Raw genomic sequence first — 24,979 nt, forward strand, 5'->3', positions numbered from 1 at the left:
TCTAATAGTTTGGCACTTTTGGGACTATTCCATTGGTTCAATTACACTGAACAAACTCAATCTTAAACGAAGCACATCTAAAAGAAAGACAAATATTATTTCGATCAAGGTCTGGGATGATGCATGCCATGAAATAGCATATCTGTTGCATTTCAAGCTAGTTTTGAAATAAGCACAGCAACTTTTTTGTATTTTAAGAATGGCCTGTTGTTTTGAAAGTTGTAATTTTTGGTATTCTTACCTGTGGATACACCATTGTCCTTGAAATTCTGGATGTAGTTTTCTCCAAAGAAGTCTTTGCCAACCTGAAATCAAAATGCTATGATGAAACTTCGAATACACGGATCTAAGCAATACATGAGATAGACACTTTTTGAAGATCAGTGAACTCCAACCAGAATCGGGTTGTATTTTCTCGTACCCCGCTGGCATACTGGCAAAGTGCCGTCACATCACACAAACACATGCACACACACATAGACACACGTGCGAACACACACACACAAGGCCATCGCGCCAAGCCTTCAAGATACGACGACCCCACCCGTCCGACGCCTCCTCATGTCCACCTCTCCTCCCTCACCCTCCCCTCCTTCCCTCGATCCCTCAATCTGCTCTGGGATGTCCACATCGTAAAATCGTTTGGGGGGGCGTTGAAGGGGTCCCCACCTCGCCCTCAGGCTCCCCACTTTTATCCCACGCTTTCAAGGAAGAAGTCAAAGAGGCATCTGTGCCCTAACTGCCTATAAAGTGTAGTATGCAGTGGTAGTAGCACTATAGTGGGAGCCTAGGCCCCCTTTGTCTTTGAAGTGCGGCCTTCCTCCTTGGATGTTTCTCAAAAGCCTGGGCATCTATTTTTGGGCTCTGCCCATGCCTGGAGAGCCGCTCCTGCATTGTACAGCTTATCGACTGGACCCTTTGTTCTTGACAGAGGTGGGGCTTCAGCTACTTTGATGACCCTTTTTTATGCTGTGCCTAGCTGATTGGAGACCTGGGGTTGGATGTATGGGAATACTTGGCGTATGTGGGTGTGTGTTATGCATGAGTAATGGTACGGATCAAGGAAGAATGAGGGCCGGAGCGTTGACAGGGGTGGTTAGAGGAGTTCAGTGTGAAAGAGTGCGTTCTGGAAAAAAAGAGTAGAGTACAGCAGAGGGACAGTGAGAGAGAGAGAGGGCTTGCTTGCCATTTACTGCCACTGTGTCATACCTTGCAGACCATGGCAGTCTTGGCTCCCATTCTAGCGGCCTGAATACACTGGTTTGCCCCTTTGCCTCCGAAACCAATGAAGAACTTGTGACCGTGGATGGTCTCTCCCGCCTTGGGTAGCCTTGGTGCCTGGCTGAGGGAGAAATTGCACAGGTAAAATATCCCTCACAGACTCATAAAACCCTGTAGTAAAACTCTAAAGTCACTTACAACTATGACAAAGGTGCAATGATATGTCCATTTTTGAGACAGCAACAATTGTACTCTGGTGATATGATCTCTGCTAATAACAGACTATGGGGATTGCAACATCGAGGAATCGCTTACTCACACTCACCCTCATTACTGACGCCACACATTTACACCCACACGCAGACACACCCCCTCACACCTATGCTGCTGCTAAAATTATTATTGATGAGATGTATTACTACAATTAAGCAGTGTTCATTGATTATTGATGGCCATTAACATTAGTACCTATCCATTTATCATGTATATCCGCCTATCACGTCTACACTGATACTCTTGCGCGCACACACACGCGCACACACACACACACACACACACACACACACACACACACACACACACACACACACACACACACACACACACACACACACACACACACACACACACACACACACACACACACACACACACACACACACACACACACACACACACACACACACACCTTATAATGCTGCTTATTATTATTATTATTTATTCTGCTACCAGTCACTTTTCCACACGCACATACAGAGCATTCCCTTAACTTTTTACACATTTTGTTACTTTACATCCTTATTCTAAAATGAATTTTAAAAAATGGAACATCAATGACAAAGCGAAAACAGGTTTTTAGACATTTGTGCAAATAAAATACCTTATTTACATCAGTATTCAGACCCTTTGCTATGAGACTAGAAATTGAGCTCAAGTGCATCCTGTTTCCATTGATCATCCTTGAGATGTTGTAACAACTTGATTGGAGTCCACTTGTGGTAAATTAAATTGATTGGACATGACTTGGAAAGGCACACACATCTGTCTATATAAGGTCCCACAGTTTACAGTGCATGTCAGAGCAAAATCAAAGCCATGAGGTAGAAGGAATTGTCCGTAGAGCTCCGAGACAGGACTGTGTCGAGGCACAGATCTGGGGAAGGGTACCAAAAAATGTCTGCAGCATCATTCTTAAATGGAAGAACTTGGAGCTTGCCAAAAGTCACCTAAAAAAAGTCACTCTCAGACCATGAGAAACAAGATTCTCTGGTCTGTTGACACCAAGATTGAACTCTTTGACCTGAATGCCAAGCGTCACTTCTGGAGGAAACCTGGCACCATCCCTACGGTGAAGCATGGTGGTGGCAGCACCATGCTGTGGGGATGTTTTTCAGGAACTGGGAGACTAGTCAGGATCGAGGAAAAAATGAACGGAGCAAAGTAAATATTGATTTTAATAAGGCTGTAACGTAACAAAACGTGGAAAAAGATCTGAATACTTTCAGAATGCACTGTATCTACCTAAACTACCCCAGTATCCATGCACAATGTACATTTGGTACTGACCCTGTATATAGCTTACATTGTCCTGTTTTCTTCCCCTCTTATGTTTTGTGTTTTTTTTTTAGGTAAACTATTTTGATATTGATTACTGCACTGTTCGGAAGGGCTTGCAAGTTAAGTATTTCACTGTACTTGTGCATGTGACAATTAAAACTTTAAACTTGAATCCTGTTCCCCTGCATTGTTCTTAGCCCCAGGCTAGACTGGCCCTAGGTTAACTTAGCCCTTTGTTCACAAAAGCATTTGTTAACACTGGGCTAAGCTTTAGCCCTGGGCTAAGGATTCACAATTGTATTACAAAGCACTGGGCTAGCGGACAAGCACAACATGCGATCAACATTCTATCTCTGACATTCTCTCTCTCTGCTGAGCAATAATTTAAGTTAGTTTATTAGCATCCTCATTAGCTACTGCACATGCAGCAGCTACTCTTCCTAGGGTCCACATAAAATGTACAAATGCATGACGAAGTACAGAACAGTAATATACAAGAACAACATAAGATATTATATTAAAATGAAAAAATAAATAAAGTTATATATAGGAAAGACACCAAGAGACAACTAAAAAAAACTATTTACACACCAATCATAGTTTAAAACCGTTAATCATAGATTTACTGATCTAGATTTAAAATGAAGTGGTGCAACACATCTCTGATGAATTATAAACCTAGATTTACAAAACCTAGATTAGCTCTAATCCTAGATGAATTTAAACCATGTTGGTGCAATCCACCCTCAGTGTTTTTTTTTTTTTTTAATGACTGGTTTATAGTTAATTCCCCATTCTGACAGTGACTGTAACTCCAGGCTAAGAGTCTCAGTGAGCTCACTGGCTGTAGTTGCTGATGTGTCGAGTGTCCAATCATCAGCATACCTAGTCATTTTAGCTTCTTGTAAAACAAGTGACAAATTATTTATGAAAATGCAACTGCCCTGAGGGATTCCATACTATACATATCTGATGTTAGAGAAGATTCCATTGAAGAATAATCTCGGAGTTCTATTGGATAAATAACTCTCCAACCATGTGATGGCAGGTGATTTAAAGCCATAACAAGTGAGTTTTTTTTTGTTCAATAATAAATGATGATCAATAACATCTAATTCTGCACTGAAATCTAACAATACAGCTTCAACTATAATCGTATTATCCGTATCTTTTAGCCAATCATCAGTCATCTGAGTCTGTGCAGTACAAGTTGAGTGCCCTGCCTTATATGCATGCTGAAAGTCAGTAGTTAACTTGTGCTTTAAGAAATAGCATTGGATTTGTTCAAACACAATTCTCTCCATCAGTTTACTAAGAACAGGCAGCAAACTGATTGGGCAGCTGATAGAGCCAGCAAAGGGATTTTTACTATTTGTAGGTTGTGGAATTAATTAAGCTTCCTTGGTTCCTTTGGTTAAAGATGGCAAATAGGGGTGGCAATACAGTCTGCTAATATTCTCAATAGTTTCCCATCAAGGTTGTCTATACCTGGTGGCTTATCATTATTTAAGTGATAATGGCCGAGAAGCTGGTGTTTGAAGGATATATTGGCAAGGGTGTTGTTAGGCCGGAGACGAAGTCGAGAACCGGCAAACCGTGCCAATATATCCTTCAAACACTGGCTTCGAGGGCATTATCACTTTTATTCAACGGGTTACCAACATATTCAAATAATGATTGACATATTTTCATTAAAAACTTTATTTTGATGAATTTATTCATACTATTTCATCCTTCCACAATATTTAGTCCCTACACATCTAGGGTTGCTATCCAAGCCGGCTGGTTGTTTGTTCTATCGGGTCAGTTGCCAGAAACGCGACCCAGTTGTTCACTCTTTTTGTTCTGTATAAACCCGACCATAGCCATACTGGCTGGCAATGTTCTTATCCCTCGCTTGCTAGCTAGCCAACTATGGCTAACCTACAGTCCCATCAAACAGTGCAGCCAGAATAACTACAATAGCTGCATTTGCTGTTTTCTAGTAACATTTATTTGGATACATAACAATGACCTAATGAGGGGCGATTTCGCCTGGCATAGACAATGTGCTCTCTTGTCAGGACACTGTTGATCAGAGGAGCTAGCCAACTACACAGCTAACACAATCACTTCAAACTGAAGTTGGAAAGACTGCAAACTAGCTGCATTAAAATGTTTCATGATTTTGACCGGCTGAGAAACGTTCATTACTATGGGACAGCTGGAGATCGAATTTGAATATTGAAATATTGAATATTGAAACAATGTTGCAAATGTCGGCGGGACAGACAGCAAGGTTTATACAAATCTCTGCTGTTGAAAACTAAATGTTAGTCTAAAAGAAATTAGATAATGTCTCGATGCTTTTTATAGTGGAGATCAAGTTTATAAATTCCCTGGCTGGGCTGATGAGACAGTGAATTGCACAGTCAGATGGAACAGAGTAAATAGGCATTTTAATGTCATAGATTTCATCTGTGATAACGTGGAATAGACACCGACTGGAATGCAGATTTAACCAGCATTCAGGATTAGACCCACTCGTTGTATAATGATGGATAACAATAGTTGTTCCACCTCTCCCACACTAACTTGACCAAATTGAAAACAGCAGTCCTTCTCTTTCATTAATATATCTTCAATTACACAACTATGATGGTTCACTGTTCAATGTTGTCATTTCACTTCTCAGTTTGTCCACTTTACTAGTGAAATAGTCATTGAAATAATTGGCTATAAGAAAGGTTTTGTTATAAATGACACATCAACTTCAATGAATAATGGAGATTAATTGGGTTTTCTGCCCATAATATAATTGACGGTGCTACTAAGTTTTCCCATGGTTTTTTATGTCATTTATCTTGTTTTGGTAATATAATTAGTATTTTTTTGTTTGTTTGTTTAGTCACACAATTTCTCAATTGACAGTATGTCAACCAATCCGCTGAGTAGCCTGACTTTTTTGCATAATTTCTTTCAACCATACAAATGTTCAATTCATCATCGATCCACACGGCTCTAACAGTTGTCACAGTTAGTTTCTTAACAAGTATATGTTTGTCAATTATTGGCAAAAATACATTTTCAAATATTCTAAGTGTTGCATCTGGATGGCGCCGGAGGGGACAGCCGCCGTTTTATGGGCTCCTGGACAATTGTGCTAGCTTGTGTTTTTCTGTGCTGATTTAAACTTTTTTTATACATAATGTTTCCGCCACCGTTTCTTATGACCGAAAAGAGCTTCTGGACATCAGACCAGCAATTACTCACCTCGAACTGGATGAGGATTTTTTCTTGAATGAGTCGGAAGCGAAAGATTTACTGCTCCTCCCGGACCAGGCCTAAACCCACATCATTGGTATGAAGAGACGCAGTTACAGAGGTCGAAGAGCCGGATGCCTGGCGATTTTGCGTCGGCGTGTGGATAATCCACCATTGCCCCCTGTTCAACTGGCGAATGTGGAATCACTGGAGAATAAACTGGATGAGCTCCGCTTGAGGCTATCCTATAGCCTTTTGTCAACAACAGCAAGTGCGCGATCCCTAATATTAAGAAAGTCTCAAGGGTTTCCTTGCCTGAGTTAGAGTACCTCATGGTAAGCTGTAGACCACACTATTTACCAAGAGAGTTTATCTACAGTGCCTTCGGAAAGTATTCAGACCCCTTGACTTTTTCCACATTTTGTTACTTTACAGTCTTATTCTTTTTTTCTCCTCATCAATCTACACACAATACCCCATACTTTTCTTAATTAAAAGTAAAAAACTGAAATATCACATTTACATAAGTATTCAGACCCTTTACTCAGTACTTTGTTGAAGCACCTTTGGCAGCATCGAGTCTTCTTGGGAAAGACGCAACTGTATTTGGGGAGTTTCTCCCAGATCCTCTCAACCTCTGTCAGGTTGGATTGAAAGCGTTGCTGCACAGCTATTTTCAAGTCTCTCCAAAGATCTGAGATCGGGTTCAAGTCCGGGCTCTGCCTGGGCCACTCAAGGACATTCAGAGACCTGTCCCGAAGCCATTTCTGCGTTGTCTTGGTTGTGTGCTTATGGTCATTGTCCTGTTGGAAGGTGAACCTTAGCCCGTCTGAGTTCCTGAGCGCTCTGGAGCAGGTTTTCATCCAAGATCTTGCTGTACTTTGCTCTGTTCATTTTTGCCTCGATCCTGACTAGTCTCCCAGTCCCTGCCACTGAAAAACATCCACACAGCACGATGCTGCCACCACCATGCTTCACTGTAGGGATGGTGCCAGGTTTCCTCCAGAAGTGACACTTGGTATTCAGGCCAAATAGTTCAATCTTGGTTTCATCAGACCAGAGAACCTTGTATCTCATGGTCTGAGAGTCTTTCGGTGCTTTTGACAAACTCCAAACGGGCTGTCGTGTGCCTTTTACTGAAGAATTGCTTCCGTCTGGCCACTCTATCATAAAGGCCTGATTGGTTGAGTGCTGCAGAGATGGTTGTCCTTCTGGAAGGTTCTCTCATCTTCACAGAGGAACTCTAGAACTCTGTCAGAGTGACTTGGTGGTACATAAACACATTCCTCGGAGCTTGGTCACCTCCCTGACCAAGGCCCCTCTCCCCCGACTGCTCAGTTTGGCCGGGCGGCCAGCTCTGATTTTTTGTTGTTGTATTGGAGTGTCAGTGTAGTATGTGTGAGTGTGTGGTTAGAGTCCAGTGAGTTTAATCAATTTTAGAATAAGGCTGTAATTAACTAAATGTGGAAAAAGTCAAAGGCTCTGAATACTTTCCGAATGCACTGTATATCAATTAAGTGAATGTGCAGCTTTTGTGATTGGACAGTGAGCATTCTAGGCGTTGTTCACCATGTTTTATACTGGTTATTTTGGCACTGTGTTTATGGGGCTCCTCAAAAAGTCAGTGCTAACTCACCCTATTCTGGAGCAGGGCCAGCTAGCCATGGGCTACGGTTGGTGCTAGCCCTCTTCAGAATGTGCAAGTGTGAACACTCTCTTATCCCTGGACTAAGGTGCAGTTGAACGCAAGTTGCTCAGTCAGTGCTGGTCATAGACGCAAACAGCTGCTTTGACATGACTATGTCAAATCAAATAAATTCTACATTTAAGTCAGCAAACTTAATGGTGATGTTGGAGTCGTGCTTTGCCACACAGTTGTGGGTGAGCAGGGAGTACAGGAGGGGACTAAGCATGCACCCCTGAGGGGCCCCCGTGTTGAGGATCAGCGTGGCAGATGTGTTGTTCGCTTACCCTTACTACCTGGGGGCGGACCATCAGGAAGTCCAGGATCCAGTTGCAGAGGGAGGTGTTTAGTCCCAGGGTCCTTAGTGATGAGCTTTGTGGGCACTATGGTGTTGAACGCTGAGCTGTAGTCAATGAATAGCATTCTCACATTGGTGTTCCTTTTGTCCAGGTGGTAAAGGGCAGTGTGGAGTGCGACTGAGATTGTGTCATCTGTGGATCTGTTGGGGCGGTGTGTGAATTGGAGTGGGTCTAAGGTTTCCAGGATGATGGTGTTGAAGTGAGCCCTGTTAGGGCTAATGTCACTAATGCCTGACACTACAGGTTGGGTCATGTTTACCCCGCCCTCTCTCCCCCAGGCTAGAGAGCTGTTTGTCTGCCAACTCCTCCAATCACAGAGAGTTACAAGGCTCTTCCTTCTCCAGGGTCAGAGGGTTTGTTGGTGGCAAGACTAGGATGATAAACTTAGCTATTATTGAGATTTGGGTATGTGTTAAGTGTGTGTGTATACAGTATGGATGTGTGTGTGTTAATTAGCAGGTGTGGTGGTTGAGAAACTAGGGAGTTACAGTAAATCCACATAAAAATAGCTCTTTGTTGTTTTTCACAACCTCAGGATTTCCAGTAACCTCAGCGTTCATGCAGGAGATTTGAGGTTGTTTTGGTCGAAACCAAAATAGGGGCGAACATATGGGAGTCCATATGTTAAGTGGTTTTGATGAATCATGTCCTATGTCTTATGTCCTTTCCTTGTTAGGACAATGCCTTTCAGAAAAAAAGTACTCTGAGACAACATATGAATCATATGAATCAATGTTAGCCTATAGAACTTATCCATGTGTACCATGCCTATAATTGCTCTCCTATATGTGTCATCAGCCACACATTAAAATCTACTATGTAGAAGAAACCATATAGTCTCACACTTTTGTTATTACAGTATGTTTACATAATGCTTCTACAGTGCATTAGGAAACAAATCATGAGAATTGTATATTCCCAGATTCCACATATACTCAATAAGGTATCTGTCTCTCTCAGAGAGAGAGAGGAAGCAGGGTGGTGAAAGTGTTTACACTTGGATGAGGGGGTATGGTGTGAGAGTGTGTGGGCCAAGCATAGTAACTGCAAGTACACATACATACAATCACACGCAGGTACACACACACACACACACACATGCACACAGATTCCAGTCCCGCCTTTATTGGCATCTGACCACGACTACTGGTTGGCTTGGCTTGGCTGGTTGGCTTTCAACAGGTGATTGCCAGGTTGGGTAAACCACTGCCCCTCCATCACCAGACACTAGTCCATTGTCTGTGTGTTTGCGAGCACGCCAACCAAAAGGTTGGCTACGTGCTAAAGCTCAACTCCAACCCCAGTCTGTTTTCTCCCACGCCACCAAAAGGCCATCACAAGTGTTCGGTGAAGCTTGTTATTTTTTGTGCAGCACCGGAAAAAAACATTTGCTTTACATTTAAACCACTGAGTGGCGGCTAACCTTTGGAACGCGCAGATGGTTCAGACGCAGAAGTAGCCTGAGAACTATTACCGCATCGGATCAGTAACGTTTATGACTTTTAGAAGTAGGTCTAAGAGGGACTGAGGATTGTGCAAACACTGCTAACTTTGGACCATTTACTTAATTCATTTGCAGCAGACACATAGGTTCACGTAACCTAGTAGTGCTTCAATATAGAATAGATTATCAAAAAGGTATAATGACTTTACAAAGAAAAGTTATTTAAAAACAGGAAGGCCTTATATGGTCATGCTGTGTAGGACAGGATATATAGGGCGGAAGGTAGACTAGTTGTTAAAGCATTTGGCCAGTAACCTAAAGGTCACTGGTTCGAATACCTGAGTTGACAAGATGAAAAATCTGCCAATGTGCCCTTGAGTAAGACACTTAACCCTAATTATCTCCAGAGGCACCGTACTACCAAGCTGACCAGGTAAAACAACACATTTCACTGCACCTACCCGGTGTATGTAATAAAAAAAACAAGAGCTCTTTTCACTTTCACTAGTCAGAGAGAGGTAGAGTGAGAGAAGGAAGAGGTGAGGGGAAGGTCGAGGTGAGGTGTGAGGAGAGAGGTGTGAAATACTGAGAAAAAAATGTTTCCTTATTAACTACTTAGGTAATTTCCCGTCACCTACAGAAATGGCTCATATTGGCCAATGTCAACAGCCCTCATAGGTTGCATCTGGTAGCAGGTGTAAAAATGTCTATACCGCAAGCTGAAAACACTATAAGGTTGGTTAGGAGGGTTTGTTAAGATGGTAAGCTGTTCTGCTGTCTTTTAGGGGCAATGTCTATCCAGAGCCACAAACACAGGTGACTGCTATACATTGGAGGTGGATGAGTTCCCTTAGAACTAGTGAAATGCACCATCTAGCCCATCTAGGCTAGATGGCTCCACATCACACCGGCTCCATATCTCACATCAGGGAGCTGTGGATGAGGACGGCAGCAGGGGGCGCTGTCTGGCTTTGACAGTGTGGGGTTTCTAGTGTGAGAGGCCACATCAGAGAGGAAAGAGAGAGAGAGAGAGGAGACAAAGTCAGGGGAAAGACAAGTGGAGGTGGGGAGAGGGGGACTGTGTCACAACCACCCAAACATTGGCACATTCAGGCAACTGGATTTCCAACTTCAAAGCCATGCATATCACTTTGATGGGGTGGAAAATGTATTTCAAGTTTTCAAGTACCCCCTAACTCCCTCCCTCCCACCCACCCCCGAAAAGACCCAAAACACAGTCTCTTCCCGTCAGTAGTACTGTAGGGCCTAATTGATGCAGCTCCTCCTGCCCTTTAAAGAGGTTGCCTAAAATGATCAAAACCGTCAGTGAGCGTGTCCGTGTGTTTTTGATAACTGGGGTGGGATCACTTTCGCCACAGTTACAGATAAAGGTTGGGGGGGAATGAGATGAAAATTGTAAGGTTGTGTAGTTACTCAACCGAAAACACAGAAAGGGCAAATGTGACTTGAACGGTGACCTATAACAGAACAGTACATTTGCATGGACATCCACATGGACATATTTTATATAAGCGATAGACTGTAAATAATCTATTGTTCTGTTTAACACCTGTTGTGTTGCACAACACTTTGCAAAGGTAGCCTAAGCCTACTTCAGGGCGACAAATGTTGTCTCACTTATGTGTGCTCATACACTACTCAATTGTACTTGAGATGATGATACAACATGTGTGGGAAGGACATTTTCACTACACTGTTCACACCACATCTACTGAGATGATATAACAGCAACAGTCGGGTATCAATTAAATGGGATCATGGTGTCATGATGACCAAGTTGAATCCTTGGTCTCAATGGAGTTAATTAGGTTTTACTGATGAGGTCATATCCACATCACCAATCAACAGACAGATCAATGGATCAGTGTCTGTCTTCTAACCTAGCCTATGAAAACCAAACAGGATTTGTGGTACGGGTGATATTGGAAGCCAAGTATGCTAAGCAAAAATATAAAAACTCAACATGCAACAATTTCAAAGATTTTACTGAGTTACAGTTCATATAAGGACATCAGTCAGTTTAAATACATTGATTAGGCCCTAATCTATGGATTTCACATGACTGGACAAGGGCACAACCATGGGTGGGCCTGGGAGAGCATAGGCCCACCCACTGGGGAGCCATGCCCACCCACTGGGGAGCCAGGCCCACCCACTGGGGAGCCAGGCCCACCCACTGGGGGGCCAGGCCCAGCCAATCAGAATGAGTTTTTCCCCACAAAGAGCTTTATTACAGACAGAAATACGCCTCAGCTCCCCTTCAGACAATCCCGCAGGTGAAGAAGCCAAATGTGGAGGTCCTGGGCTGGCTTGGTTACACGTGGTCTGCAGTTGTGAGGCCGGTTGGACGCAGTGCCAAATTCTCTAAAAAGATGTTGGATGCGGCTTATGGTCGAGAAATTAAAATATCTGGCAATAGCTCTGGTGGACATTTCTACAGTCAGCATTTCGATTGCACACTCCCTCTAAACTTGAGGCATCTGTGGCATTGTGTTATGTGACAAAACTGCACATTTTAGGGTGGCCTTTTATTGTCCCCAGCACAAGGTGCACCTGTGTAATGACCATGTTGTTTAATCAGCTTCTTGATAAGCCACACCTGTCAGGTGGATGGATTATCTTGGCAAAGGAGAAATGCTCACTAACAGGAATGTAAACATATTTGTGCTCAAAATTTGAGAGAAATAAGCTTCTTGTGCGTATGGAACATTTCTGGGGTCTTTTATTTCAGCTCATGAAACATTGGACCACCACTTTACATGTTGCGTTTACATATTTTTTCAGCATATTTGTGGTATGAGTTATACAGTGTTGCCAACTGTGGAGAAAAAGCCAATATATTCACTTCCTTCTCAAAGTAGTGATGCTAAGATGTTGCATTGAACAGTTTTACAATATTTGGTCCCTTGTCATTTTAAAATGCAAGACAATATTTTTGAGACACGAAACCCAATCAAGGATGTGATAGACCCTGGATTCGAACCAAGGACTGTAGTTACGCCTCTTGCACTGAGATGCAGTGCCTTAGACCGCTGCTGTGTGTGTTAACTATTTAACTGTATTAGAATGCTTAAAAGGCAGCAGAAATGTAAAACATCGGTTATCGGTATTGGTTTTTTTTTGGCAAGGAAAATATCATATGGGTATCGGCCAAAAATATCATATCGGTGCATCACTACCTAAAACCCTCAAACTTTTACAGATGCACAATTAAGAGTATCCTATCGGGCTGTATCACCACCTGGTACGGCAACTGCACCGCCCGCAACCGCAGTGCTCTCCAGAGGGTGGTGCGGTCTGCTCCAACGCATCACAGGGGGCAAACTACCTGCCCTCCAGGATACCTACAGCACCCGATGTCACAGGAAGGCCAAAAAGATCATCAAGGACAACAACCAACCGAGCTACGGCCTGTTCACCTCGTTATCATCCAGAAGGCGAGGTCAGTACAGGTGCATCATAGCTGGGACTGAGAGACTGAAAAACATCTATTTCAAGGCCATCAGGCTGTCAAATAGCCATCATTAGCACATTAGAGGCTGCTGCCTATATACATAGACTTGAAATCACTGGCCACTTTAATAAATGGAACACTAGTAACTTGAATAATGTTTACATATTTTGCATTACTCATCTCATATGTATATACTGTATTCTATTCTACTGTATTTTAGTCTATGCCGCTCTGACATTGCTCATCCATATATTTATATATCTTTAATTCCATTCCTTTACTTAGATTTGTGTGTATTGTTGTGAAATTGTTCGATATTACTTGTTAGATATTACTGCACTGTTGGAGCTAGAAACACAAGCATTTCGCTACACCCGCAATAACATCTGCTAAACACGTGTATGTGACCAATAAAATGTTATTTGAAACCTAGTCCTCCTTGCCTTTCTGATGTGGCCCTTCGGGGTCTTTATACCTCTGGATGAAGTTACGCCTCCATCCGCCTCATGCCAACGTTACGTGACAGTAGCCTAATCTGGTGATTGTGTCTGGGGACAGCGGTATTAATCATAGAAATAGAATGACTAGATTCCTATGGAATTAATAACCCAGGCAGGGGTGGAGGAACAGGGCAGTTCCCTTATATGTGTCTGTATAGGGCTTCATCCATTTCGAGCCATGCTGGAAACACCCTTCCCAATATTACCCCTTGGCTTTTGCGTAAAAACTTTCCATGACAACTGATGGTAAATATAGACTAAAAAGATGCACATAGCGTGTTAGACCATACCTAAAAGGGTTTAGAGTCACATGGTTGTCATCGGCCCAGAAAATAGGCCATTCCATGTTTCCATCACAATGTGATGTGTATGAGCCAGAACGACTAATAAAGCTTTTTCAAGCAAAACAAAGATGTGTGGCTGTCAGTTGCAGAAGATAACATGAGGATGAACAGTCCTAAAACAGAATTGGCAGTTAAATAATGTATATGCCATGGCTCAGAACCAGGACCCACATTTTAAAATGTAGGGTTACTTGTATAACCCCTGTTCTATGATAATATGTAAGGGGTAATCAACTCGAATCAACTTGAACGAGGTGTGAAGTATTCCAGGACGCGCTAGCCTCGTTCATTATCCACGACCCGCTAGCCTCGTTCATTATTTTCAATAGAACCCATAGCCCCGAGTTGATTTGACACATTTACGTTCATTCGTTCATTATTTTCAATAGAACGCATAGCCCAGAGTCGATTTAACACATTTACGACTAGAAATGTGTTCATTTTGGCGGGGGGGTTCAACATACACTGAGGTAGCTAGCAAGTTTACTAGTTAGCTACAGTAGTTGCCGTGGTGACCAAACAAACAGACTTGGTCGTTTGGCTAACCAAACCATCAGTCCTAGTTTGCCGTTATAAAATCGAATTCAACAAAACCAATACTGCTTCCAATTCGACGTTTGCTTTCAAATGCAGGTCAAACAAAATATGTATTAATGAACTATAACCATTGAATTCTACCGTGCAAATATACCATGCGTTATATGGAAATAATACACGCTCTAGAATGCCTGTAAAATCAATCAGGAATATTCAACAACTCCATGGTATAAGAGTGAGATCTCACTTAATGGGGATTCTTTCAGGCGGATTCTTTAACAGAAGTACCAATCACAGAGCTTTGTTGGAAACAGACATGTTCGAGTGGCGAATGAGATGAGCCCCTTTTCTCTTCATTAGACACCACTCGCCCTGCCTCTGGTCATTCTCAAGCAGGCCTCTCTTCCTTGCACTCTTGCGAGCAGGAAAAAGCGGTGAGCTTAAAAAAAAAAAAAGCTGTAACCATGCCAGCCCAGAACCTCCACATCCGGCTTCTTCACCTGCGGGATCGTCTGAGACCAGCCACCCAAACAGCTAGTGGAACTGATACGTTTTTCTGTCTGTAATAAAGCCCTTTTGTGTGGAAAAACTCATTCTGATTGGCTGGGTCTGGCTCGCCAGTGGGTGGGCCTATGCCCTCCCCGGTCATGTGAAATCCATAGATTAGGGCCTAATGAATTTATTTCAATTGACTGATTTCCTTATATGAACTGTAACTCAGTAAAATTGTTGAAATTGTTACATGTTTATATTTTGTTCAGTATACATAACATAATGGAAATCATATATTTGAATGGTAAATCTAATGACAAACTGGGTAAATCAAAATGTATCCTAGGCCTATTCAAAATACAGGTGAATGCATATTCAATGGGAGTGTGTACATGCATTGTGTAACGGCCGTTATTGGTGGAAGAAGGTGAGGACCAATGCGCAGCGTGGTAAGTGTCCATATTGATAATTTATTATCACGAGAACACTAAACAAAATAACAAAGGAGAATGAACGAAACGAAACAGTCCTGTCTGGTGTAGACACAAAACAGAAAACAACCCCCACAACTCAAGGGTGAAAAACAGGCTACCTAAGTATGGTTCTCAATCAGGGACAACGATTGACAGCTGCCTCTGATTGAGAACCATACCAGGCCAAACACAGAAATACCAAATCATAGAAAAACTAACTTAGACAACCCACCCAACTCACGCCCTGACCATACTAAAACAAAGACATAACAAAAGAACTAAGGTCAGAACGTGACACATTGAGTTATTGAGCTTGTTTTGTCTGATTTCATCCAACTGTTTACCTTCCATTTGGGATTTATTGAACATTAGAATGGGCAAAACAAGTGACCTAAGCGACTGAGCGTGGTATGATTGTCGGTGCCAGGCAGCCCGGTTCCAATATCTCAGAAACGTCCGGCCTCCTGCGCTTTTCACGCACAACAGTGTCTAGGGTTTACTGAGAATGGTGCAACAAACACAAAACATCCAGTAAGCAGCAATCCTGTGCACGAAAACAGCTCGTTGATGAGAGGTCGAATGAGAATGGCAAGATCCGTGCAAGCTACCAAGCAGGCTACAAACAGGCAAATAATGGCGCAGTACAACAGTAGTGTGCAGAACCATGGCCCGATCCTGCCTGGTGTCAACGGTACAGGCTGGTGGCGATAATGTAACGGTGTGGGGAATGTTTTCCTGGCACACGTTAGGTCCCCTGATACCAATTGAGCAACGTTTCCATGCCCCAAATAATTCAGGCTGTTCTGGAGGCAAAGTGGGTCCAACCCGGTACTTGATGGGTATACCTAATAAACGGTATATAAACATTTTATAAATGGTACATTTGCGTGTGATATGATTGCATTTTGGAATCCCGTTCCCCCTGTCGCTCCAAGATTAATAGTTTTGACCACGCTCCACTGCTTTAATTGGTGCAGCTAGAAATCACAAGTATCCATCCTATAATGAAAAGGCACCTGCAAAAGAAAATTCCAAAAACGTGTTTATCTATTTTGTGCTGTTGTTACATTTATATTGGTGTTTTGTTTCGTGTCCGATGAGCTGAAGGTGTTGTTACATGTCATTTGCGGCGTGCATCATGAGCAAAAGTCATCGTAACCTATCATTTCACTTCCCATAGCTGAGAACCATGGCATGAGCATGGGCTAACTTGGCATTGCTGTAGCGCAGTCTGCCAGCAGCCTACCAAAGGTCGCATCATGCCCATTACAATGTAAAATCTAGTCCAAATCGTTCAATAGTTAGGCTATTCATATTACTGGAGCATCATCCTCTTTCTTTCTATTTCTATGGCGGATTCACGGCCGCAATTTATGGAACATGCCAAAAGTTTGGACATAACAAATATCAAATCAAACTTTATTTGCCACATGCGCCGAATACAACAAGTGTAGACTTTACCGTGAAATGCTTACTTACAAGCCCTTAACCAACAGTGCAGTTCAAGAAAAATAAAATATTTACTAATTAGGCTAAAAAATAAAAAGTAACACAATAAGAATAACAATATAATACATTTTAGAATAAGGCTGTAACGTAACAAAATGTGTAAAAAGTCAAAAGGGTCTGAATACTTTCCGAATGCACCATAACCTAACAATACCCCTACTTCCCAAGGCTATGTCCGAGAGGCTGGACAAGTATTTAGCCTGTTTTAGTCCTGCTGAAAAGTGAATTCATCTCCCAGTGTCTGGTGGAAAGCAGACTGAACCAGGTTTCCTCTTGGATTTTGCCTGTGCTTAGCTATATTCCATTTCTTTTTTATCCTGAAAAACTCTCCAGTCCTCAATGATTACAAGCATACCCATAACATGATACTGCCACCACTATGCTTGAAAATATAGAGAGTCGTACTCAGTAATGTGTTGTAATGGATTTGCCCCAAACATAACACAATGTATTCAGGGCATAAAGTGAATTGCTTTGCCACATTTTTGTTGTTGTATTACTTCAGTTCCTTGTTGCAAACAGGATGCATGTTTTAGAATATTTTTATTCTGTACAGGCTTCCTTCTTTTCACTCTGTCAATTAGGTTAGTATTGTGGAATAACTACAATGTTGTTCATCCATCCTCAGTTTTCTCCTATCACAGGCATTAAACTCTAACTAACTGTCAACATTGGCCTCATGGTGAAATCCCTGAGTGGTTTCCTTCCTTTCCGGAAACTGAGTTAGGAAGGACACCTGTATTTTTGTAGTGACTGGGTGCATTGATACACCATCCAAAGTGTAATTAATAACTTCACCATGCTCAAAGAGATATTCAATTTCTGCTTCTATTTTTACCCATCTATCAATAGGTGCCCTTCTTTGCAAGGCATTGGAAAACCTCCCTGGTCTTCGCGGTTGATTCTGTGTTTGAAATTCCCTCGAGGGACCTTTGTATGTTGTATGTGTTGGGTACAGTGTGGGGTACAGAGATGAGGTAGTTATTCAAAAATAGTTGCTAAGCTCATTTTTACTCCTGAACTTATTTGGGCTTGCCATAAAAAGGGTTTAAATACTTATTGACTCAATTTGTAAAAATTTCAACAACAAAAAAATTATTTGTAAAAATTTCAAAAAACAATAATTCCACTTTGACATTATGTGGTATTGTGTGTAGGTCAGTGACAAAAAAAATCTTTATTTAATCCATTTTAAATTCAGGCTGTAACACAACAACATTTGGAAAAAGTCAAGGAGTGTGAATACTTTCTGATGGCACTGTATATAGTATAAGCTATAAAATAAACTTTCCAGTGACACTGATTCACCCAATGATGAAGATGAAGCATAGGCTTCTCGCCGGTGATGGCCGATGCGCTTTGCCATGATCTCAAGATAAGACACTAGAGAAAAATAGTTAGCTTCTACAGACAGATTAGTCTTCTCTTTTCAGCAGTAGGCATTTGCTTTAAATTTGAAATTTATGAAAGTCAAACTGACAGCCACAACCAACCATAGACATATAATCCATAGATGGGATGTTCCCATTCAAGTCAGGACTGGCAGCCATTGCTAGTGTACCCATGAGTTTAACGGTCAAACGGTTAGAAGTTCCAAAATCCTTCCATGGATTATATCTATGGACACAATGCAACAAGCTGCTCTATATTTGGCGCACGTGCTGCCCAAATTGTGGCCTTCCTGACTGTAAGTGCTTGTGATAAAACTTCATCCACAGCCATTTATTTTAGAGGCTATTGATCCTCTGGAGCAAAATTATGTCTGTTCAGGGAGCACCCCTACCACCAGCACCCCTACTTCCCGCAGCTGTCCAAGAGGCTGGACAAGTCAAGACACAGGGCTCTCTCCCCCACCACAGGAAGGCTCATGGTACGCCTACGGCCTTTGATGGCGCCTCTGGAGGCTCATAGGGTGAAGTCTGCAAAGACACAGATCTCCAACCATAAGGCCCTGGTTGGCTATACCGTTTGCTAGGAGTTGTTGCATCCCCATAAGCAAATCGTCTTGGTATGCCATCAGCTTTGACATAATTTTGAATGCCCGTACTGAACGTGCGGCAGACACATATGCCTTTTGGAAGATGGAGGCGGAAAAGCGCTCCGCATTCCCATGGAGGGAGATGCCGGTCTGTGACATGGCATAAGGTTTGAGGTGGCTGGCCAGCAACGACTCAATCCTCGGGGGCCAACTCCATATTCTGAATACCCATATTATTAAAGTACTTGGTCTGTACTTTAGCGGTTAGGGTCTTGTCCCAGTTAAGTTGGGCTTCCGCCACACAAGATGGGACCACCGGGAGGAGTTGTTTACCTGGAGTGGTGCGAGAGGGGATCCTCCTCTCGTCGAGTAAGTCCATTTCAGCACTTCTACCCCCTACGGGTTCGGGCCAGTCGATATTTAGTCTGGATGCTGCCCGTTTCAGACATCGATAAGCCGTATGGAGAGGAGAGGGCCTCACCTCATTCGCCAATCGACCTGTCTGTCTCCAACAGATGCTACGATTTGTAGCCTACTTCCGTTAGAGAATCCACCTGAGCGAATCTCAATCAAGTGAAATATCGAGAAGATATATTTGAAATATTTGACATATTTTGACATCTCAAACTACAGATGTATTGTTGATATGTGACCCAATAACTTCTACAAAATGTTCCCATAAGATCTCAAAAGTACTTTGGGGCAAATTCTGATCCAATCCCTCTCTCAGTGATGTGATGCATAGCATAACTAACTCACCTGACCAAGTCAGTCATACAGGAACCCACCACCACCACATCGAAAGCCTCCTCCGTCATGGTCTATTGGAGAGAGACACACAGGAGGCAATGGATACTTTAGAGATTTGTTTATTGTTAGCTTAGCTTTAAGTACAACCTAAATTATTACATTTGTCATAGCTTCCCCTTTGACCCAGCAACATACTTTTCAGCAAAGGTTACTTAGGCTCGTCATTAAGAGTCTGGTCAGACATTTTTATAATTGGAGCCAACATGAGTATAGGAAAATATTTATTGTAATGTGATTTAGGGGTTTAAAAACTATGCCTAGGCTAATCGTAGAGTATACTCACTGCTAGGGGCATTTCAAGCAACAATAACATATCATACTGAAACTGCACTCAAAAGAAACTCAGTCTTTGCCATATTACCATGAACTGACTGGAACAAGGCAAAAATAGAGCATTCACAGCTCTCTCAGAGTTGGACAGGTGCCAATCTAAACCCAGCGATTATTTCAATGCTACACCACGTGACTGAACACAGCCCAGAAAAATCTTTAATTAATTCAATCCTTGGCATGTATTGTAGTTCATGCTTGTCTGTTAATCTTTTCAAATCTCCTCCTAAGCAGTAAAAAGGCTCAGAAAGCCTGGCCGCTGGCTCTAGGACAGCTAGGCTAAATTCTCCCACATTTCTGAGCATATTGTCTTCCTCAGCCATGGCTGTTAGATGTGCTACCCCTATTGCAGCAGATACAATTTTAGCAAGCATGTCCGACCACTCAAAACAGGGGGCCCCCTCTCAGATTCTGGTTTACTTGCATAATGAGTTAAGTCAACTTCTCAGTTAGCCTACTACAACCTGATCTTTCTTGACAAAACAAAGGGAGCAAAATTATTTTTCATTGGGTTAAACTGACACAAAAGGTGATATATTCATGGAGATTAGCCTAGGCCTAGTTGTGTCGTAAGGATGGACATGGAAAGTGTATGACTTGAAAAAGTGTCTATAAAATGATGCAATGGGGGTAATTTAGGCCTACTTTATATTACAAAAATGTAGACATTTTCAAATACTTTGTATCTATTTTTAGAAAAAGCTGAGGGGATGATAGAAGCCGGAATGTTAGCCTACACTGAACAAAAAATATAAAAGCAACATGGAACAATTTTAAAGATGTTACTGAGTTACAGTTCATAAACTCAGCAAAAAAATAAGTCATTTTTTTCAAGACCCCGTCTTTCAAAAATAATTCTGTAAAAATCCAAATAACTTCACAGATCATCATTGTAAAGGGTTTAAAACTGTTTCCCATGCTTGTTCAATGAACCATAAACAATTATGGCTGATAGGCTTGAAGTCATAAACAGCGCTGTGCTTGCGAAGAGCTGCTGACAAAATGCACAAAAGTGCTGTTTGAATGAATGCTTACGAGCCTGCTGCTGCCTACCATCGCTCAGTCAGACTGCTCTATCAAATCATCGACTTAATTATAACATAATAACACACAGAAATACAGTATGAGCCTTTGGTCATTAATATGGTCAAATCCGGAAACTATCATTTCGAAAACAAAACGTTTACTATTTCAGTGAAATACGGAACCGTTCGGGATTTTATCTAACGGGTGGCATCCCTAAGTCTAAATATTCTTGTTACTTTGGTTTAATCTTGTCTTTGCATATACTAAATAATATATGGATGAAATTGGTTTTGATTTAGAATGGACCATTATCATGTCTCGAAATGGGCAGGGTTAAATAGTGAATGGAGGACACTTTTCCAGTGGACCAGTCCCTCCTGCAGCAAAGCACCCCCACGACATGATGCTGCCACCCCTGTGCTTCACGGTTGGGACGGTGTTCTTCTGCTTGCAAGCCTCCACCTTTTTCCTCCAAACATAACAATGGTCATTATGGCCAAACAGTTCTATTTTTGTTTCGTTTTGAGGACATTCTCCAAAAAGTACGATATTTTTCCCCCATGTGCAGTTGCAAACCGTAGTCTGTCTTTTTTTATGGAGATTTTGGAGCAGTGGCTTTTCCTTGCTGAGCGGCCTTTCAGGTTGTCGATATAGGACTCTGTGGCTATAGATACTTTTGTACCAGTTTCCTCCAGCATCTTCACAAGGTTCTTTGCTGTTGTTCTGGGATTGATTTGCACTTTTCGCACCAAAGTACATTCATCTCTAGGAGACAGAACGCGTTTCCTTCCTGAGCGGTATGGCGGCTGCGTGGTTCCACATTGTTATGGATGTATCCAAATAAATGTCACTAGAAAACAGACTGAACAAATGCAAATGCGTCTACTTTGCTGTTATTCTGCCTGCACTTTTTGATGTGAATAAGTTAGATGTAGTTGATTAGCTAACAGTACGGCAATGGAACATTTAGAACGAACGACTGGGTCGCATCCATAGATACAGACCTAAAAGACTGAACAACTGGGTTGCGTCTCTAGCAACCGAACCGATAAAACGAGCAACTTGGGTGGCAACCCGAGATTTGTTTTGGGACTATAAAATCAAATCAAATTGTATTCGTCACATGCGCTGATTACAACAGGTGTAGACCTCACAGTGAAATGCTTACTTTCAAGAACTTAACCAACAATGCAGTTTTAATTTAAAAAAGAAAAATAGAAATAACAAATAATTAAGGAGCAACAATAAAATACCGGTAGCGAGGCTATATATGGGGTCCTGGTACAGAGTCAATGTGTGGGGGCACGTTGTGGAAGGATGAAATAGTATGAATAAATTCATCAAAATGACATTTGTAATGAAAATACGTAAATCCACATTTGAACCTGGTACAGAGTCTATGTGTGGGGGCACGTTGTGGAAGGATGAAATAGTATGAATAAATTCATCAAAATAACATTTGTAATGAAAATACATAAATCCATATTTGAACCTGGTACAGAGTCAATGTGTGGGGGCACATTGTGGAAGGATGAAATAGTATGAATAAATTCATCAAAATAACATTTGTAATGAAAATACGTAAATCCATATTTGAACCTGGTACAGAGTCTATGTGTGGGGGCACATTGTGGAAGGATGAAATAGTATGAATAAATTCATCAAAATAACATTTGTAATGAAAATACATAAATCCATATTTGAATATGTTGGCAACCCGTTGTATAAAAGTGATAAATGCCCTCAAAGCCGGTGTTTGGAGGAAATATTGGCACGGTTTGCCCCTCGACTTCGTCTAAGGTGTAACAACACCTGTGCCAATTTATCCTCCCAACACTGGCTTCTTGGGCATTATGAATACTATTATTAGTATTATTAAAAATACTTTAAAGTACTACTTAAGTCGTTTTTTGGGGTATCTGTACTTTACTTTATTATTTACATTTTTGCTAACTTTCACTTCACTTACATTCCTAGGGGAAATAATGTCATTTTACACCATACATTTTCCCTGACACCCTACTTCCCTACTGCCTCTGCTCTGGCAGACTCATTAAACACAAATGCTCTGTTTGTAAATGATGTCTGAGTGTTGGAGTGTGCCACTGGCTTTCCATAAATAAATAAAACATTGGTTTGCTTAATATAAGGAATTTGAAATAATTTATACTTTTACTTTTGATACTTAAGTACATTTTTAGCAATTCCATTTACTTTTGATAATTAAGTATATTTTAAACAAAAGTTTTTTACTTTTACTCAAGCAGTATTTTACTGGGTGACTTTTACTTCAGTAATTTTCTATTAAAGGTATCTTTACTTTTTTTCATGTATGATAATTGAGTACTTTTTCACACCACTGCCAAAAGCCGGCTAAACTCAACTCAACGATTTAAGATGGAGCTGGGCGAAAACTAGTGTGGGCTGACCGGAGTTCCAACGTCACAAAATGACGTTTTTATAAAAAACGACTGATTTCAGCACACAATTACACTGAACAATGTCATACGTAATTGGAGGGTGCTGAAATCAGTCGTTTTTAAAATAAAAACTAACTTGGAGCTCCAGTAAGCACACACTAGTTGCTTGCCCAACTCCATCGTAAATCGCGGAGTTGAATTTAATCCGCTATGATTCCAACAGTCACAGATAGAACAATTAGACATCTTTGGTACAGTGGCTGACATTAGCTTGCTTGACTAAAGTTTACTTTGCTAGCTAGCAAAAATCACTGCCATAAAGTTACTTGGATTTATGTCAAATAAGGTGGACATGTAAGATATAAACACATTACCTAATGTCCAATTCTGAGTTCGCTGTATTGTTATGAAGTGGCCAAAGTGCATTGCTAGCACCGTCAAAATCTGCCACTGAGGTAGTGCCTGGTTGGTTACACGTTGAAAAAATGACAGCTCTGGAATTTCTACTAGCTAAGCTAGTTCTGACTCGTATAATGCATTTCAAATGAATTTGTTGACCAAATAAAAAAAGGCAATATCTATTCTATGGAGTCATTATTATAACACACAAAAAAAGAGTTGTATCAAAAAAAAATATTTAACACAGGATGAAAGGAGCCTTTTGTAGACCGGCAAAAGCAACACCAGCTATGGACTTTGAGGTCCGAAAAGGACCCCAAAAACATCTACCGGAAGATTTGGGTTTACACTGTTTAACACAACCACGAAGTCAAAATTGGCTGTTGTAAAAATTGATAAAATCAAAAAAATTAAGATTAGGGTTACGCATAAGTTTAGCACTGTGGTTAATCACTTTTGAATCTTTATTGTTTTACTTTGGGACTGTGGTAACTAGTGACGACCGATTATTTACTGTACAAATTTAAACGTTAACGGATTTCCAATAAAGTAAGCTATTTCCCAATTTTGAGCTGACTTTGACAGCAATTTATGTAACGTTAGCAAGCTTTCTAGTTAATTATTGGGAAAACCTCCCACTACTGCTTATGGATACTTAGTTAGCTGCTAACCTTCGACAACAACACATCAAAATGAAAGTAAACGAACGTTAGTTAATACATTTAGCTATCTCTGCCATTCATTTGACTCGATTTTGCATGAATACAATTGCAGTAAGTTAGCTAGCTATGTTTTGCTAGTGTTGGAAAGATGTCTGTGTCAAAATGTCAGTGCCTGTGATTGATTAATCTAACAAACTGACCATAGCTTGCAGAATACATGACATACTGTCATGAGAGCATTGTCTCAGTAATATGTATTTTATAGCTGTCAATGCATTGTGAGATTGAATGATGTGTTTACTGCGTTAATGATGGCAAGCTCCTTTGGTCTCTGTCTTGGGCTGTTTCCAGAGAACTTGAGTGTGGAAGATGAACAGCATGTCCCCTGAGGTTGCACTGAACCGCATCTCTCCTGAGCTGCGCCCCTTGTTGTGCAGTGTGGTGCGGAATGGTCGAGTGGGCCTTGACTCCACCAACTGCCTGCGTGTCACAGACCTCAAGACTGGGTGAGTTCCT

At 41.5% G+C, this 24,979-nt stretch overlaps 2 protein-coding genes across 4 annotated transcripts in view; one reads left to right on the forward strand and one right to left on the reverse strand.

The window, feature by feature from the left end:
- Nucleotides 1–23,950, reverse strand: part of rbks (ribokinase) — a 63,812-nt gene extending 39,862 nt beyond the window's left edge. The window contains exons 1-4 of one of the 2 annotated variants that reach the window (XM_024429684.2): nucleotides 23,777–23,950; nucleotides 19,576–19,637; nucleotides 1,210–1,342; nucleotides 242–305 (exon numbers count right to left, since the gene is read on the reverse strand). In XM_024429684.2, coding sequence (XP_024285452.1) covers nucleotides 242–305; nucleotides 1,210–1,342; nucleotides 19,576–19,634 — 256 coding nt within the window. In that variant the 5' untranslated portion in view covers nucleotides 19,635–19,637; nucleotides 23,777–23,950. The remainder of the gene's footprint in view (nucleotides 1–241; nucleotides 306–1,209; nucleotides 1,343–19,575; nucleotides 19,638–23,776) is intronic. The other variant, XM_024429683.2, reaches the window with a different exon arrangement.
- Nucleotides 23,951–24,097: 147 nt separating this feature from the next.
- babam2 (BRISC and BRCA1 A complex member 2) overlaps nucleotides 24,098–24,979 on the forward strand; it is a 193,674-nt gene continuing 192,792 nt past the window's right edge. Inside the window, exons 1-2 of one of the 2 annotated variants that reach the window (XM_042325576.1) lie at nucleotides 24,098–24,350; nucleotides 24,815–24,969. In XM_042325576.1, the coding sequence (XP_042181510.1) occupies nucleotides 24,833–24,969 (137 nt within the window). In that variant the 5' untranslated portion in view covers nucleotides 24,098–24,350; nucleotides 24,815–24,832. The remainder of the gene's footprint in view (nucleotides 24,351–24,814; nucleotides 24,970–24,979) is intronic. The other variant, XM_042325577.1, reaches the window with a different exon arrangement.

This window comes from Oncorhynchus tshawytscha, linkage group LG08, assembly GCF_018296145.1.
Source record: "Oncorhynchus tshawytscha isolate Ot180627B linkage group LG08, Otsh_v2.0, whole genome shotgun sequence".
NCBI classification, from domain to species: Eukaryota; Metazoa; Chordata; class Actinopteri; order Salmoniformes; family Salmonidae; genus Oncorhynchus; species Oncorhynchus tshawytscha.